Genomic DNA, 17,658 nt, shown 5'->3' on the forward strand with positions numbered 1-17,658 from the left:
TTCATGGGAGCAGGGCCGCTTGGCGGTTCGCCAAGTGTGTCTTTGCTGGAACATCTCAAATGGGTGATCAATGTGAAGAAGAGTCACCTTGAATCGACCCAGGATATGGCGTATCTGGGAATCCAGTTCCACACAGGTCGGAACCTGATATTTCTTCCAGAATCCAGCAAACTCAAACTCCGGAGTGCGATTCGGGACATGTTAGCAATCTCGGCCCCAACAGCCTGGTAGCACCTACAGACAGTGGCGTACCTAGGGTATGTGGCACCCGGGGCCCATCATTTTTTGACACCCCCCCCATGTAAAAAAATATTTTTTGTAATGACCATGAAATGGAATAAATGGTCAGAATAGAAACAGGCAGTGAAAATTTTCTTATATTCCAATCATAACATAACATAAATTATGTCTGAATTGTCATGACATCAGAAGTACATATGGAGTAGTTGCAGGTGATGCTTGGGACAGTTCTGATTGTGTTAGTTCGGTTTTATGTGTTTTTTGAATAGAAGGGTTTTTATTTCTTTTTGAAGGTTTTGCAGTATGTGGTCGATGTCAATTGGTTGTAGGGTTGGGGGTCGAGTGTTGCAGCTCGAATGGCTAGGAGGTTGTCGAACAGTTTTTTTCTTTTGACGTTTTTGGTTGGGGGGTGTGTGAATGGTGCGTGAGTTCTCCTATGTCTGTTTGAAGTGGATTGAATTATTTAGCTGAAGAAATTAGTTACCCCCTCATCCCACACACATTAATTCTCTTCCATTTTTGTTCCCATTATAAAAAACACTGATAAGTTCCCAGAAAAAAAATACATTAAAATAAGAAGTGAAAACAAAGGCCCCTACAGATGAGAACATAACATAAGAATAGCCTAACTGGGTCAGACCAATGGTCCATCATGCCCAGTAGCCCATTCTCGTGGTAGCCAATCCAGGATACTAATACCTGGTCAAAAGCCAAAGAGTAGCAACATTCCATGCTACCGATCCAGGGCAAGCAGACACTTCCCCCATGTCTTTAATAACAGATTATGGACTTTTCCTCCAGGAATTTGTCCAAATCTTTCTTAAAACCAGCTACACTATCTGCTTTTACCATAACTTCTGGCCACTTCATTTTTAAGTTTAGATCTTTCCTTTCAAACAAAGACCTTGCTAGATGTCAAATACAGCACAAGGTAACTTCACATTTTAATGGGACTTAGCTGTGCAGGAAATGTGAATCTCCTCATACACCCACCAAATAGTGCAAAAATGTGCAAAGGTCTGTTTTTTTCTTTCGATCACTACATAGCCTAATGCCACACAAGCAGCGCTGTTACAAACATATTCTGTAGGTCAATGCTAAGGATAACAAAGTTTCCTTCCTTGGACCAGAAGGAGATACTGATAAACCACTGGAAGAGATCCCAACACAACACCCAAAGACCCACTCAGTGTGTGAACCAATTGAGTGGAGTGGACTAACTGGGGGGTGGAAATGGGCCCAGAGTTTGCTCAGCAGAATTTCCCAGACCACCTCTTCCTCTCAACACATTGACACGCTGCCACCACCACCACTAGAAACACCTCACTGGGTAGGCCAGCTATGCTATAAACTTTATAAAACACATTATTATATTTTCTTATAAAGCACATATTTTAACTGAACTCTCTGACATCCTCAGCCTTTCCATTCACAAAAATAGAAGAAAGAAAAGTTCCCATTTCCTGCTGTTTCATGTCCCCGGCCTATACAATATTTTTTTTCTGTAGACCCTTCAAAAGTCTGACCAAATCCTCGTTTCACTTGCATTATAAAGTACTGAGGATGCCATCTCTCCCCAATCCCAGGTCCTAAAATCTAAGACAGTAGCGCAAACTAATGCTGCCAGATTCAGGAAAAAAAATTTCGATTCGATTCAGCCTATTGAATTGGTTTTTCAATTCGATTTTCCTGCCCAGTTGGGTGATTTTTTTCAAAACTCCTGGTGGGTTTTATAGCTTTTTCACCCCCTTTGGCTTCTCCTAACCACACTGGCGCTGTGGTGTAAATAAAATAAAGAAACAAAAAGGACTTTTCCTCTCTCTGTTAAATCCTAGCTCACGTTTGCAGTCCAACACCAGCTCTGTCAGGATACACATTTCAAATCTGACATATTATAATCACAAAACAGAAAATAAAATTAATTTTTCTACCTTTTGTTGTCTGGCTATATTTCATATCTTGTTGGTCCAAGGCTCTGGTTTTCTTCTGATAACTTGCTTGCCAGGGTCTCCTTCTTTCTTCTTTCTGCGTGCTAACCATCCATCTGCCAACTCTGTCCTCCCTTTCCATTTCCCTTCCCTCCCCAGGAAGTCTGGTATCTTTCCTTTTTTTCATCTCCCTCCACAGATCCACCTTTTCTTAACTACCCTTTCATCCGGCATCTCTCCCTCCTTCCCCACCACCCCAGAGTCCACCATCTCTTCCTTTCTTTTCCCAATTACCCTCCTATCCAGTATCTCTATCCCTCCTCCACACTATCCCTTGTGTCCAATTTCTCTCCCTTTCAGTTCCTTCCCTCCCTAAATCTCATGGTTCATCATTTCTCTCCCTCTCCTCTATTTTCAGACCCATTATTTCTTCATCCCCCCCCCCAAAGTTTGGCATATGCACGTCTCTTTGAACACCCCCTTCCCTCCGTGTACTTCTAAACCAGGGTCCCCCCCAAAGGCCTGTCCCCCCTTAAAGGTCTGCCTGTCCCCCCTTGAAGGCCTGCACCCCCCTTGAAGGCCTGTCCCACCCCCTTGTAGGCCTGTCCCCCCCTTGAAGGCCTGTCCCTCCCTCTTGTAGGCCTGTCCCCCCACCTTGAAGACCTGCCTGCCTGTCCCCCCTTGAAGGCCTGTCCCCCCCTTGAAGGTCTGCACCCCCCCCAAAGGCCTGCACCCCCCTGAAGGCCTGTCCCCCCCCTTGAAGGCCTGTCCCCCCCCCTTGTAGGCCTGTCCCCCCCCTTGTAGACCTGCCTGCCTGTCCCCCCCTTGAAGGCCTGTCCCCCCCTTGAAGGCCTGCACCCCCCTTGAAGTCCTGCACCCCCCCTGAAGGCCTGCACCCCCCCTGAAGGCCTGTCCCACCCCCTTGTAGGCCTGCCCACCCCCTTGTAGACCTGTCCCCCCTTGAAGGCCTGCCTGCCCCCCCCTTGAAGGCCTGTCCCTCCCCCTTGAAGGTCTGCACACCCCCCCGAAGGCCTGTCCCCCCCCTTGAAGGCCTGCCTGCCTGTCACCCCCTCCCCCTTGAATGCCTGCCTGCCTGCCCACCCGCCCCACCCTAAAGGACCGCTCGCCCCCCTGGCCTCCCCGCACCACCTATGAAGCAGCACTACCTATGCTCCCGGCCTTGCCGTTCAGTCCCCACCACCCCCGAAGGACCGCTCGCCCCACTGACCTTCCTGCACCACCTATGAAGCAGCCGCAGCAGGATCGCGACGTCAGCTATCCCTGCGCTGCTTAGGCGCTGCTTCCTGCGCCGCGTTCCTGCCCCTCCTCTGACATCAGAGGAGGGGCGGGACCGCGGCGCAGGAAGCAGCGCCCAAGCAGCTCAGGGATAGCTGACCTCGCGATCCTGCTGCTTGCTGCTTCACAGGTGGTGCAGGAAGGTCAGTGGGGCGAGCGGTCCTTCGGGGGTGTGGGGGGACTGAACGGCAAGGCCGGGAGCACCCCTTCAGGGCTGGCACCCGGGGCGGACCGCCCCTCTCGCCCCCCCCTTGGTACGCCACTGCCTACAGATGTTGGGTCTCATGGTGGCAACCATAGATGTGATTCTGTGGGTGAGAGCTTGTCTGCGTCCTCTTCAGTTTTCACTTCAGACGTGGTGGAATCCCAAGAGATGCGCTGGGGGTGAGGCTGCCTTGGTTGACACTGGCGCACAGCAGTGTGTTGTGGTGGTTGAACAAAGGGCTCCCTCTGCGGGACTTGGACTTGTTGATCCTGACCACGGACGCAAGTCTCTCTGGCTAGGGTGCAGTTTGCATGTCAGTCCCGGTCCAGGCCGCTGGATGGCGCAAGAGAGCAGATGGTCCATCAATTGACTGGAGCTCCGAGCGATCCAGTTAGCTCTACTGAGATTTCAAGATTGTTTCCACCGGAAGGCTGTCCGTGTGTTCTCAACAATGCGACAGCTGTTGCCTATGTCAACTGTCAAGGGAGTACAAGAAATCCCCTGCTGGGCTTGGAGGCTCGGTTACTCTTTTCTTGGGTGGAACGACATCTGTTGGCCTTGTCCGCAGCTCATATGGCCGGCGTAGACAATGTTCAGGCAGACTTTCTCAGTCATCAGATTTCGAGACCATAGTGCGCCGCTGGGGTTGTCCTACCTTTGATCTGATGGCGTCTTCTCAGAACAGGAAGGCCGACATATTTTTCAGCTAACGACAGGAGGTCAGCAGCGGACTCGATGCTCTGGTTCAACCTTGGCCCAATAGGGAACTTCTGTACATCTTTCCCCCATGGCCTAAGATAGGGCAAGTGCTGCGCCGGGTGTCCTCTCACAAGGGTCCGATGGTCCTTGTGGCTCTGGACTGCTCTAGGAGACCTTGGTACACAGACCTTGTGAGGTTGTCCTCGGAGAGAGGTCTGCGTCTTCCTTGTCATTGGAGGTTGCTCATGCAGGGGCCAATTGCACTTCAAGATCCGTACCGCTTTGGTCTTATGGCCTGGTGCTTGAGTGGGCAGTCTTGATGGCCAGGGATTATTCCTCTGCGGTTATCGCCATGCTCCTGCAGAGCAAGCAGAAATCGACTGTATCAGCCTATGCAAAAGCTTGGAGGTATTTTCAGGCTTTGTGTGCAGGGGTTCAGGTGGACCCTTTGGTACCGTCGGTGGCTCATGTTCTGGACTTCCTGCAGGCTGGCCTTAGGAAGGGTCTGGCAGTCTCTTCTCTACATGTTCAAATTGTGGGACTCTCCTGTTTAGGTCCCTCTTCGTTCAGGGGGTTCAGATGTTGTCCGGTTCTTAAGGGGGGCCGGGAGGCAGAGGCCTCCCTTGTGACTGCCTTGCCCATTGTGGAACCTGAATTTGGTCCTATGCTTCCTGACTCGTCCATCCTATGAACCCCTGGATGGGATTTCTCTGTAAGATCTTACCATTAAGACCGTCTTCCTGGTGGCAGTCACATTGGCATGACGAGTGTCAGAGCTTCAGGCTTTATCATGCAGACATCCGTTTCTTTGCATCACAGAGTCTGTGGTAATTTTGAGGACTGTGCCTTCTACTCTTCTAAAAGTGGTTTCCACTTTCCACATTAACCAGCAAGTTCATTTGCAAGCCTATGTTCCTTCGGGTTCCAAGTCTCAGGACTGTGTTTTGCGGTCTGTGGATATACAGCATCTCATTTTGAGATACCTAGAGGCCACTAACGACTTCCATTTGTTGGACCATCTGTTTGTCCTGGCAGGCATTGCGTGTCGGTATCGACCTGCTTCCAAGGCTACCATTTTACGTTGGATACGTGCGACCATTTCTGTGGCTTATGTTACGGTGGGGAAGAACACTCCCCTTGGGTTGAAGGATCACTCTACCAGAGGAATGGCTTCCTCATAGGCTGAGTCTCATGCGGTCTCGCTTGAGGAGATTTGTCGGGTGGCCAAGTGGGCTTCCCTTCAGGTTTTATCGGCTTGATGTGGTGGCTAAGGGTGATTCGGCCTTTGGCGCTTCTGTTCTCATGGCAGGCTCATCGGGGCACCCCCCTTGAGATTTGGGACTGCTTTGATACGTCCCTCGAGTTCAGCCTCCAGACGGATTGTACAAGAATGAAAGATTAGATTTCTTACCTCTGCTAATCTTCCTTCTTGTAAATCTCCTCTGGAGGCTGAACTCCCGCCCATCTGTTTTGTCTGATTCGCAGGTTGCCTCTTCAGTAACTGGTAAGCTGCATTTCTGTCTTTGACCAGCCTCACTATGAATTACATGCATATTTCCCTTTGTAAGTTGGTGGGGTTTCCAGAGGGGTGCAGATGCATGCTCAAGGCCTGGCAGAGGCAGGAAGAACTTCAAGCGGCACTGGCACGTCCTGTGGGCTGCGTGCCAGTGCCAGACATGGGAGTAAGTTCAAGTTGTTCGGGCAGGGGGTGCCAGTTCATGCGGGGAGGGGGGCTGCGAGCTGGGGGGAGCGATGCTGGTTCTCGGGGGGGGGGGTTGCTCGCAAATTCAGTCAACATTCGGTTTGCGAGACAAGTTTTGCGAGAATGTTTTGCTCGTCTTGCAAAACACTTGCAAACCGGGTTACTCGCAAACCGAGGTTTGACTGTATATAACTTCTTTTTTGCATTGAATCCTACATGCCAAACCTCTGACAATTCCTCAAGCTATTTAAAACAACCCATTATTTCTTTTCCTCTGGTGTTTTCATTTTTTGTCAAATCTAGTGTTCTACCTCCTCTCTGCAATTGCATACTCTTGGGGGAATTCTACACAAAATGTTTGAAAATTCTGCAAACAATATTTTAAAAACCTTGCAAAATTCTGCATTGTTTATTTGTAGTGGGTTTTTAAAAAATTTTTTTGCACAGAATTTTCTCATCATAAGGCCTGAAATTCCCACTGGATTTCTCATATCAGCCACCAGTATCTCCAGTTCCATCTCTCACTTCAGCTGCAATTCTCTCTCTAACTTCCAGAAAGACCTCTAATTCTGTCTGCACCCAAAATCTCCCTCTTCTCATTCTTCATCCACCCAGGCACATATCCCAGCTCTCATTCTTTTTCCCAGTTATCACTATTTCTTCCCCCCATCACCATCACCTATGGTACCTCTCAAGCACGATCTCTCCCCAAACCAGTTGCACACTATCTGCCCTGGTACCCAAAAAATCTCCACACTCTCAGCTTGCTCAGTTGTTCTGCTGTCTCCCTTCCATGACACACTCGCCTTGTTCTGCCCATCCACCCTCTCCATGCCATACTCAACTTGCACTGCCCCCCCTTCCCATGGCTAGGGTTTTAAGATTTTCCGTTCGGAAATCCGGACCCCCTTAGACCTGCCCCCTCAGGTCCATCCAGTTCCACCCATCTCTGCCCCATCACGCCCCCAGTCCTACCCTAGCCCAGCCCCTGCTGCCTGCTCTGGTCAAGCAAGGCATCTGTGCATGCGACGTGATGACGTCACACGCACATGCATTCGCGTGACATCATTGCATTGCCCTCCTGCCCGATGGCAATTTTGAGGGAGGCTTTTCAAAACTGGACTAAGTGCCGAGTTTTGAAAAGCCGTCCGGACCCCTGGACATGTCTTTAAAAGGAGGACAAGTCCGGGAAAATCCAGACATCTGGTAACCCTATCCAGGGCACTTATTTTGCTGTACCTTTCTTCCCACCCTCCTCATAGCACACTAACCTTTGCTCTGCCCTTAACCCTCCCCATTGCATACTTCTTACTCAATCCCTCCCTACCCTTCTTATGGCACACTTAGTTTGCTCTGTCCTCTCCCTCCTCTCCATGGCTCACTCACCTTGCTTTAACCCTCCCCACACACTCCCTGTGCCATACTCAGCTGGCATCAGTTGCTTTCTCCCTCTCCACTGCAGAAATTATGTGGCAGGAAGAGGAGGAAGTCAACTGCTGCTCATCAGGTCACTTTCTCCTCCTCTGCCGGCTTAGACCCAGCTTTTGATTAACAGTGTGGGCCTGCTTGAAGCCCAGTGGTTTATATGAACAGTTAGGTCTAAGCTGGCAAAGGAAGAGGAAGTGACCTGGTGTAAAGTGGTTCTCTTCCTCCTCCTGTTGCATTATCTTTGAAGGGGAGGGGGAGAGAGACTGAGGAGAGACCTTAATGCCAAAAGTTTGGCCGATGTGCAGAGATGCTTGCACGGTTTGTACAGAATTCCCCAAGGAGTAATTGCAGTATCAATTATAGAAAAAAACACAGGATTGATTCCTATGATCATATACACCCAATGCTCATCCCCATCACCCCCCACCCCCTTCGATTGAAATCTTAGAGCACAAACTTTGCTTTTACCTTGAAGTATTCTTCCGTCAGCTCTGTGGATTTTTGAAAGGGAGGAGGGCACAGAATTAACTCTAGATTCTCCAAAGCTCTTACAAATTCCTTCTCACTGCTGAAACTTTTTATCACATTTCCAAGAGCTTTCAGCATAGTTTTAGACTGTTCTATAAACCGGTGGCTCTCCTGGAAATATAGGATAACTAATCAAACTTTTTGTTTAATTCAGCACTATCAAAATATTTCATTTTTACAGAATAGAGGAACTATTTTATTTAATATATAAAAATAAAACAAAAATAAAAGAAATAAGATGATACCTTTTATATTGGACTAGCAATACATTTTTTATTAGCTTTTGAAGGTAACCCTTCTTCAGATCAGACAAAATTGTATGGGACCATCAGGGGATAAATAATTGGATTGCTTAACAAGGATAGGGAAGGCAGGAAAATTACAAGGAAGAGAGGGAAGGAGTAGTTGAAATAAAGACTTAGAAAATGCAGGTGCAGAAAGAGATATACATGTGCATGAGCCTTCCTCAAATAAGGGCAGGCTTGCATGCACATGAAAACCATATCGCTAGAAAATATTTGTTATAGGGAATAAGTGCTTACCAAAAGTAACAGAGATAGAACAGTAATAAGAATGAAAACCTAGAAAAGGATGTGAATTAGAAGGTATATGGAAAAGATTGTGGAATGGATGGATAATCATGATCTCAAATTGAATGTGAACAAAACAGAGGTAATGATTATAAAAAATCCACGAGATAGTTTTGACAGAGAATGTAACTGTGATGGGAGAGTGACTGTTGGTTAAAAAGGCGATGAATGTGTTGGGGGTGTTTGGACAGTGCACTGACCATGGAAAACAAATATTGAAGACAATTCAGGTAGGATATATGCATTTGCAAATGTTGTACAGGTTAAAACCAATGCTTCAAAATTATGATTTCGTATTGTGGTGCAAGCGCTAATTTTGAATAGGGTAGGCTACTGCAATGCATTGTACTTGGGGCTTGCAAAAATGAAGATGAGTGCGTTGCAGCTGCTCATTAATTCTGCAGCAAAGTTAATTACTGGTACGCCTTGTACTGGTAACACCTATTGTAAAGCAGCTACACTGGCAGCCAATCCAACAAAGAATACACTATAAAATTCTGTCGATAGTACATCAGATACTGTATCACGTATCTCCTACTGTTTTACAAGGAATTTTAGAAATTTATCATCCTAGGTGTTTGAGGTCGGAAAATAGTATGAAACTGTGTTTGGGTAGTAGGATGATAATTTCTCACTCCAGGACTGGTGACGCTATGTTATCAGTAGGGGGTGTGAAGCTTTGGAGTGCTTTGCCAGGAGCTCTTTGCTTATCTGTAGTTAGACTAGGTTTTAAGCAATTGTTGAAAGCGCAATTATTTGTGAATGCCTTCATGTGATGAGATAAATTTGAATACCTGCAAATGTCTTTATGTGATGGATACTGTGAAGTGTATGAGGTGGCTTTGAAGAACAAAGTGATTTTTCCCCTCTTTATTAAACATGTATGTAAGGAGAAATTAGGTTCTTATCTGCTAATTTTCTTTCTTTTAGACTCTCCAGACTGGCACAGCTTCACTGATGGGTAATAGCTCATCATGACCAGCAGGTGCAGTCTGAGACAAAATCATTTGGCTGTAGTAGAAATAGCTATGCTTCCCTCTCATACCTCAGTCTGCCGAATAGCCAAGCAGAACTAAACATTGCTGAATATAATAGGAACAACGCTCTTAACAGGAGCAACACAAACATAGGAACAACGAACATATTGTTGGAAGATGCATATATAAAGCCCCTTCAGTAAGGTTCCCACAGCTCGTCAGCTACACCAACACAGTTCTTTTGATCTTCCCGACCCTAGAAAAATACTAGAACCCGCAAAAAAAATCATATTCTTCACACGAAAGACCCGTAAGGACAGACAGACAGACAGATAAGGCGGGGTGCTGTACTGGTTTGGAGAGTCTAAAAGAAAGAAAATTAGCAGGTAAGAACTTAATTTCTCCTTCAGTACAGCTTCAGAGATGGGATGTACCAAAGCAGTACCCAGCACAACCTGCTCCCTAGAAAACTCCAGGAAGGGAGGCCTACAAGAGAAAGCCTGCAGCTCAGAAACACGAAACACGTCTTCCAGAAGTAATGGCCACCAGGAAGACCGCCTTGAGAGTAAGGTCCTTCAATGAGCAGGAACTCAGGGGCTCAAAGGGAGGGAATACAAGCATGGACAGGATCAGATTGAGATCCCAAACAAGAACCAAAAGCCACACCGGAGGCCGAAGCAATTTGGCCGCCCTCAAAAAGCAAACCACGTCTGGAAAAGAAGTTAAACACTTACCCTGCAGCAAACCGCGAAACGCAGACAAAACTACAAGTTGAACCCGGAGAGAAGACCAGCCCAGACCCCTGTCCAGGCCATCCTGCAAGAACTCCAAGATGTGAGGCAAAGAAGCGTGAAAGGAAACCACCCCATGCACCATACACCACTCCTCAAATATACGCCAAACTCGCACATAAGCCCGAGAAGTGGAAAGTCTCCTGGACCCCAAGAGAGTGGAGATAACTTTATCTGAATAACCTTTCTTACCTAGGCATTCCCTCTCAAGAGCCAAGCTGTAAAACAAAAGGGACCCGGATCGAACATTGGAATGGGACCCTGAGTCAACAGGTCAGACGAGAGGGGCAGTGGAAGAGAATCTGCTGCAAGATGACAAACTAGATCAGAATACCATGGGCATCAGGGCCAGTTTAGGGTCACCAAGATCACATGATTGGAGTGTCGAGTAATGCGAAAAAGAACTCTGCCCACCATTGGCCATGGAGGAAACACGTAGAGGAGGCCCGCTTTCGGCCAAGGCTATATCAAAGCATCCAGCCCCTCGGCCTGAACATCCATGTGCTGACTGAAGAACCCAGGTGCTTTGGCATTGAAACTCGTGGCCATAAGGTCCATGACCGGCCGACCCAAAGTCTACACAACCAACTCGAAGGCCATGGGACTGAGACACCACTCTCCAGGATTTAGCACATGATGACTTAGGAAGTCCGCCTGAACATTCTCCACTCCTGTTTTGTGGGAAGCCGAGATGACCAGAAGATGAGTCTCTGCCCAGTCCATGAGCAGAGCTGCCTCCTGCACCACCAGATGACTCTTGGTTCCCCCATGATGATTGACATAAGCCAACACCATGGCACTGTCTAAGAGAACATGAACAGACTTGCCCTTCAACAACATCTGAAATGCTAGCAACGCCAGCCAGATGGCTCTGGTCTCCAGAACATCGATCAACTAAGATGCCTCCTCCGGAGACCAGCTGCCCTAAGCAGAGCGACTGAGACACTGAGCTCCCCCACCGAGGGGACTGGCGTCCATGAGAGGCACTGTCCACTGGGGCTGATCCAGACTCACTCCTTGCATCAGATTGTAAGACTGTAGCCACCAAAGGAGAATGTGATGAACTAACCCCCCCCCCCCCGAAGAAGAACGGGAGAGTCCATATTGTGCACCTGGGATGACCATCGCTGAAACAGAGCATGCTGAAGTGGATGCATGTGAGCTCAAGAACACCAAACCATGTCCAGGGAAGCTGCCATCGACCCCAAGACCTGGAGAAAACTCTGAGCTCGAGGACACCGGGATGCCAGCAGAAAGCAAACCTGCCACTGCAACTTGAACACTCTGGCTTCTGGCAAGAAGATCTTCCCCAAGCTGGTGTTGAAAAGAACCCCAAAGTATTCCAAGCACTGAGATGGAGCCAACCAGCTCTTGGACAGGTTGACTAGCCATCCCAGTGACTGCAGGAACTCCACAACCCGAGCCGTAACTCAGGAGCTCTACTGAAATGACTTTGCTCAGCTCAACCAGCCGTCCAGATAGTAATGAACCAGAATGCCCTCCTTGTGCAAGGCCACTGCCATGACCACAATAATCTTGGTGAATGTCCGTGGAGCCGTGGACATACCAAAAGAAGTGCACAAAACTGGTAGGGCCGTCCCAAGATTGCAACACGAAGGAACTGCAGATGGGAGGCGCAAATCAGAACATGCAAGTATGCCTCCGTCAGATCAAGAGAGGTCAGAAATACCCCCCAGCTGAACAGCCAGAATGACAGATCTCAGGGTCTCCATGCGAAAAGACGGAACCTGCAGATCCCTGTTGACCCACTTCAAATCTAAGATAGGCCGAAAAGCCCCCTTTTTCTTTGGTACCATGACATAAATCGAATACCTGCCTGTGCCCCACTCCTGCAGAGGCACTAGCACCACTGCTTTGAGATCTAGCAATCTTTGAAGTGTCTGGTGAAAAACCCGCTTCTTCCATACCGCCTGACAAGGAGAAGCAAGAAAAGAATCTGGCAAGGAGCGGGAAAACACCAGAGCATATCCGTCCCAAATCACATCCAGGACTCACTGATCCATAGAGATCGCGGCCCATCCATGGTAAAAATCTTGTAATCGAGCACCCACCAGAACCAAGGGAGGCTCCGACAAGGAGTCATTGGGCGGGACAGGCGGCGGAGGAGCTGGTGAAGGAATCACGACGTCCCCCCCGATGGGGCCCCCTGAAAGGATTGCATGTGCTCAAAGAAATAGCCCCGAGAAACCCCAGAGGCTGGAGAAGAAGCAGCCCCTTGACCAGGGCGATACCTGCAGAAATCACATAAAAGCCCCCAAGCAATGGCCTCCACACAGGCGAGCACGGTCTTCAGGAAGACGAGGAACCTTAGAGTCCGTGAAGGTTTCAACCAACTTGTCCAAATCCTCGCTAAACAAGACCCCTGAAAGGGAAATTTGGTCAGCTCCTTAGATGCTGCATCCGCTGACCAAGCCCGAAACCACAAGGTACGATGAGCGGCCACCCCAAGAGCCATGGACTTGGCCAACACTCGCAACAGGTCATACATGCCATCAAAGAGATAAGAGGCCCCCAGTCATCAGACTCATGGTCAAGGACATGCTTGGCCCACCGAAAACAGGCCCGAGCTACCAGACCTCCACACATTGCTGCCTGGACCACTAAGGCAGAGACATCAAAATTCTGCTTAAGAAGGGTCTCTAATCTACGCTCCTCAGAGTCTCTTAAGGCTGAGCTGCCCTCAATGGGCACCGTATGCCATTTCACAATAGCCGAGACCACCGTGTCCACCACCAGCAACTTCAAGGTATCTCTATCCCCCTCCGGAATGAGCCATAGAGTGCGCAAAATGAAAGGGCGCCTCCGGCACTTTCCACTGCGCAAAGACAATATCATGAATATCCTGATGCACAGGAAAAGAGTGGGATGCACAGCAGATCCACCGAAGCAGAGAGTTCACGACACACAGGGGCTCCTTCGCATCTTCCTCAAAGCACAACACTGAGGAGATCTGAAGAATAAGCTCCTGGAGCTCTTCCAACTGAAAAATGCGTACTGACGCATCTTCGCCAGCAGACGGAAGTGCAAAGCCACCACTAATGGCATCCATCCCCCTGAGAGGATCCTGGAGGTCTCCCAAAAAGTCCAGGTCCTCCTCAAGAGAAAACTACTCTTCATAACTAAACTAAACCTTAAGCTTATATACTGCATCTTCTCTATAAATATAGAGCTCAACACGGTTTACAAAAATTAAAAGGGAAGATGGTGGTAGGGGGAACGGAAATTTACATTTTTGAAAATAGCCAAGTTTTCAGGTGTCTATGGAATAGTTGGAAATAGCTCAGGTTTACATTTTTGAAAATAGCCAAGTTTCCAGGTGTCTACGGAATTGCTAGAAAGAGTCCCGGTTGCAGGGGCTGGGCAGGGAAATTATTCCAGAGCTCTGTAGTTTTGAAGAGAAGAGATTTCCCTAGTTTTCCAATGTAGGTAACGTCTTTTAGTGAGGGGAAAGATAATTTGAGCTTTTGGATAGATCTGGTGATGTCAGGTCTTGCAGTATTCCAAGATAGAGGAATTAAAGGGTGAAGAATGCCAAGGATGATCTTGAAAGTTAGGCAGGCACATTTAAAGTAGACCATGGAAATTACTGGGAGCCAGTGGAGTTGTATCAAGAGCAGCGAAAAATGGTCAAATTTGCCTAGCTGCAGTATTCTTGATCTGCTGAAGTCTTTGAAGACTTTTCTTGGTCAGACTTAAATAGACTGAGTTGCAGTAGTCCAGCCTTGAAAGAATGATTGATTGAACAAGGACAGCAAAATGTTTTTGGTGGAAACAGGATCTCACTTTCAACATATGGAGGCTAAAAATGCATTTTTATTTTTTTTTTTACTAGAGCAGGGGTGGGCAATGAGGGCCACAATACAGTCATGTTTTCAGGATTTCCCCAATGAGTATGCATGAGATCTATTTACATGCATTGCCTCCTATTGTATGCAAATGAATCTCATGCATATTCATTGGGGAACTCCTAAAAACCTGAATGGATTGTGGCCCTCGTTTCCCACCCCTGTACTAGAGAGTTAAGACGATCATTAAATGAAAGTGTTGGGTCTATAATGACGCCCAAAACTTTGCTTGAGAATTCAATCTGCAGTGAAGGTCCAGAAGGCAGTGGAATGAATGGAGGTAGCTGATTTAACTTTGGACCAAGCCACAGTAGTTTTGTTTTGGACTCATTTAGCTTCATTTGTACAGTAAGGGACCAAGATTGAAGTTTCGTTATGCATTCTATAATATTCTTGGTGAGGTTAGTAAGATTCAAACCTATCTCGAGAAGGACGAAGATGTCATCTGCATATGTATGCAGGCATTTTAAAGGGGGAGAGATGGAAAAGCTTCAAGGTGGACATATAGATAACCAAAATCATCATCCCAAGAGACCCTCGGCCGCTTGGACAAGAGAGGAGACGGGAACGAAACTGGCACTGAGGGGGTCCAAACAAGAGTAGATGCAGAGGGAACCCCCCCTCCCGAGATCCCCGGGGCAGAAGCAGGACCCCCGGCTGCTTGAAGATACGCCTTGCAACAAATTCAGAGGGAAAACCCCCTGGCAGTCCCATGAGACTCACTGCCACAGCAGAGGACCCAAAGGAGCGTGCATAAGGAGCTTGAAACACTCCTTAGTACACTCCTTCGTGTGCCTCCTAAGTGCGCCCCTATCTGGCCCCCTTTTATAGGGTTTTTTCTCATGCGATTTCTTTCAAACTTATTTGTTCCAGTACTGCTATTACTGGATATTTTCACTACTAACATGCCTCCCTCTAATTTTCAAATTCCTATGCACTGGGGCCACTGCCACTCCCCCTTTTGCCAATCTGCCTTTCCTTCGGTCTCTCAGAAAGCTAATTTAATCTTCCACTTCCTTCAAACAACTTTTCTACTTTGCAGTAAGACGTCCTTAATTTTGGTCTCATTAATGCTCGATCATTGAAATCTAAACACCATCTGCTGCGTGATTCAATAATGCAAAAAAAAAAAAAAAATTTGATGTACTTTGTATTACAGAAACTTGGCTAGCAGAGGTTGAAGAAAGCTATCTTGTGTACTCATGTCCTCCGGGCTTCTCTTATCAGTACAACCACCGGATAGGCAAAAAAGGAGGTGGTCCATATGGCAGATGAAATTTAATGTGGACAAATACAAAGTGATGTACATTGGGAAGAATAACCTGAATCACAGTTACTGGATGCTAGGGTACACCTTGCAGATTAGCACCCAAGAAAAGGATCTAGGTGTCAACATAGACAATATGATGAAATCTTCCGCACAATGTGTGGCAGCGACCAAAAAAGCAAATAGGATGCTAGGAATTATTAAAAAAGGGATGGCTAACAAGACTAAGAATTTTATAATGCCCCTGTATCGCTCCATGGTGCGACCTCATCTGGAGTATTGCGTTCAATTCTGGTCACCTTATCTCAAGAAAGATATAGTGGCGCTAGAAAAGATTCAAAGAGGTGCGAACAAGAATGTAAAGGGGATGGAACGCCTCTCGTATGAGGAAAGACTAAAATGGTTAGGGCTCTTCAGCTTGGAAAAGAGATGGCTGAGGGGAGATATGATTGAAGTCTACAAAATCCTGAGTGGAGTAGAACGGGTACAAGCGGATCAATTTTTCACCCCATTAAAAATTACAAAGACAAGGGGACAATCGATGAAGTTACAGGGAAATACTTTTAAAACCAATTGGAGGAAATTTTTTTTTCACTCGGAGAATAGTTAAGCTCTGGAATCTGTTGCCAGAGGATGTGGTAAGAGTGGATAGCGTAGCTGATTTTAAGAAAGGTTTGAACAAGTTCCTGGAGGAAAAGTCGATAGTCTGTTATTGAGAAAGACATGGGGGAAACCATTACTTGCCCTGTATCGGTAGCATGGAATATTGCTACTCCTTGGCCAGATACTAGTGACCTGGATTAACTACAACGGGAACTCATGGCAGCCATTTTGGTGACGGCTCTGCACAGGGCAGGAGCATAGGAAGATCGTTCCTGCCCTGCTTCACTGCTAGACCACTAGGTAAGGTTCCAGGGATGCAGGAGGGAAGCGGGGGTGGATCAGAGCCGGCCAAAAAGTTATTCATGGTTTTTCACTTTTCGCGGTCCAGCCCTACACCTGAACCCCGCGAATACCGAGGGAGAAGTGTACTCTCCTGGTAACAGCTTCCTGGAATTCATCCAGTTTAAACTAAAAGTCAACCCCTCCTCAGACTACTTACTACTCTGCCTTATGCCTCCCATTAGTAGTCAAACCTTTACACATTTCCAATCTACTATCTTTGAGTTCTCCATTTCCTCCCCTAACCCAATCATCCTAGGTGATTTTAATATACATTTTGATGATCTTAATAACACAGCCACCTCCGAGCTCCTTACCCTTCTGAAAGATTTGAATTTCCTACCTCTGTTAACTAGTCCAATGCATACTGCAGGGCATACCCTTGATATGGTACTTGTGCCAGCATCACATGGTAACCGTTTCCAGGTAGCAGCCATTAAAAAAATTCCCTGGTCTGATCATTTCTTTATTTCCTTCTCTCAGCTTACCAAGATTCCATCTCTAAAACTTAGTCCCAAGATAGTAACTTCTCGTGAATACTCTAAGCTAGATGCTGCATCCATCATTTCCAACTTTGAATCCAAACTAGAGGTAATGTCAGGATCCTCCATTGATGAAAAATTGACTCTTGGAAGGCTTCTAACCTTTTAGACACTTTGGCACCTATCGTCACTTATACCATCTCCGTACGTAAATTAAAAAACCCTTGGTATACGTAGAACCTAACCCTCAATAAAAAACAATTACGCTCTCTTGAGAGAAAATGGTGGAATAATAAAGCATTATCCAATCTGAAAAAATTTAAAGAACAGGCCACCTATTATAAATCCGAAATCAATAGAGCTAAAAAGCACAGTTACTTACCGTAACAGGTGTTATCCAGGGACAGCAGGCAGATATTCTTGACTGATGGGTGACGGCACCGACGGAGCCCCGGTACGGACACTTTTAGAGTGATTGCACTCTAAAAACTTGGAAAGTTCTAGAGGCCGCACCGCGCGTGCGCGAGTGCCTTCCCGCCCGACACAGGCGCGCGGTCCCCAGTTATGATAAGCCAGCTAAGAAGCCAACCCGGGGAGGTGGGTGGGACGCAAGAATATCTGCCTGCTGTCCCTGGATAACACCTGTTACGGTAAGTAACTGTGCTTTATCCCAGGACAAGCAGGCAGCATATTCTTGACTGATGGGTGACCTCCAAG

The 17,658-nt window shown here is 47.3% G+C and overlaps 1 protein-coding gene across 4 annotated transcripts in view; it reads right to left on the reverse strand.

Annotated features, from left to right (window-relative positions):
- Positions 1-17,658, reverse strand: part of ADGB (androglobin) — a 633,675-nt gene that overhangs the window by 216,634 nt on the left and 399,383 nt on the right. For all 4 annotated transcript variants that reach the window (XM_033939743.1, XM_033939744.1, XM_033939742.1 and 1 more), the window contains one exon: positions 7,967-8,137. In XM_033939743.1, coding sequence (XP_033795634.1) covers positions 7,967-8,137 — 171 coding nt within the window. The remainder of the gene's footprint in view (positions 1-7,966; positions 8,138-17,658) is intronic.

Source organism: Geotrypetes seraphini, chromosome 3, assembly GCF_902459505.1.
Source record: "Geotrypetes seraphini chromosome 3, aGeoSer1.1, whole genome shotgun sequence".
NCBI classification, from domain to species: Eukaryota; Metazoa; Chordata; class Amphibia; order Gymnophiona; family Dermophiidae; genus Geotrypetes; species Geotrypetes seraphini.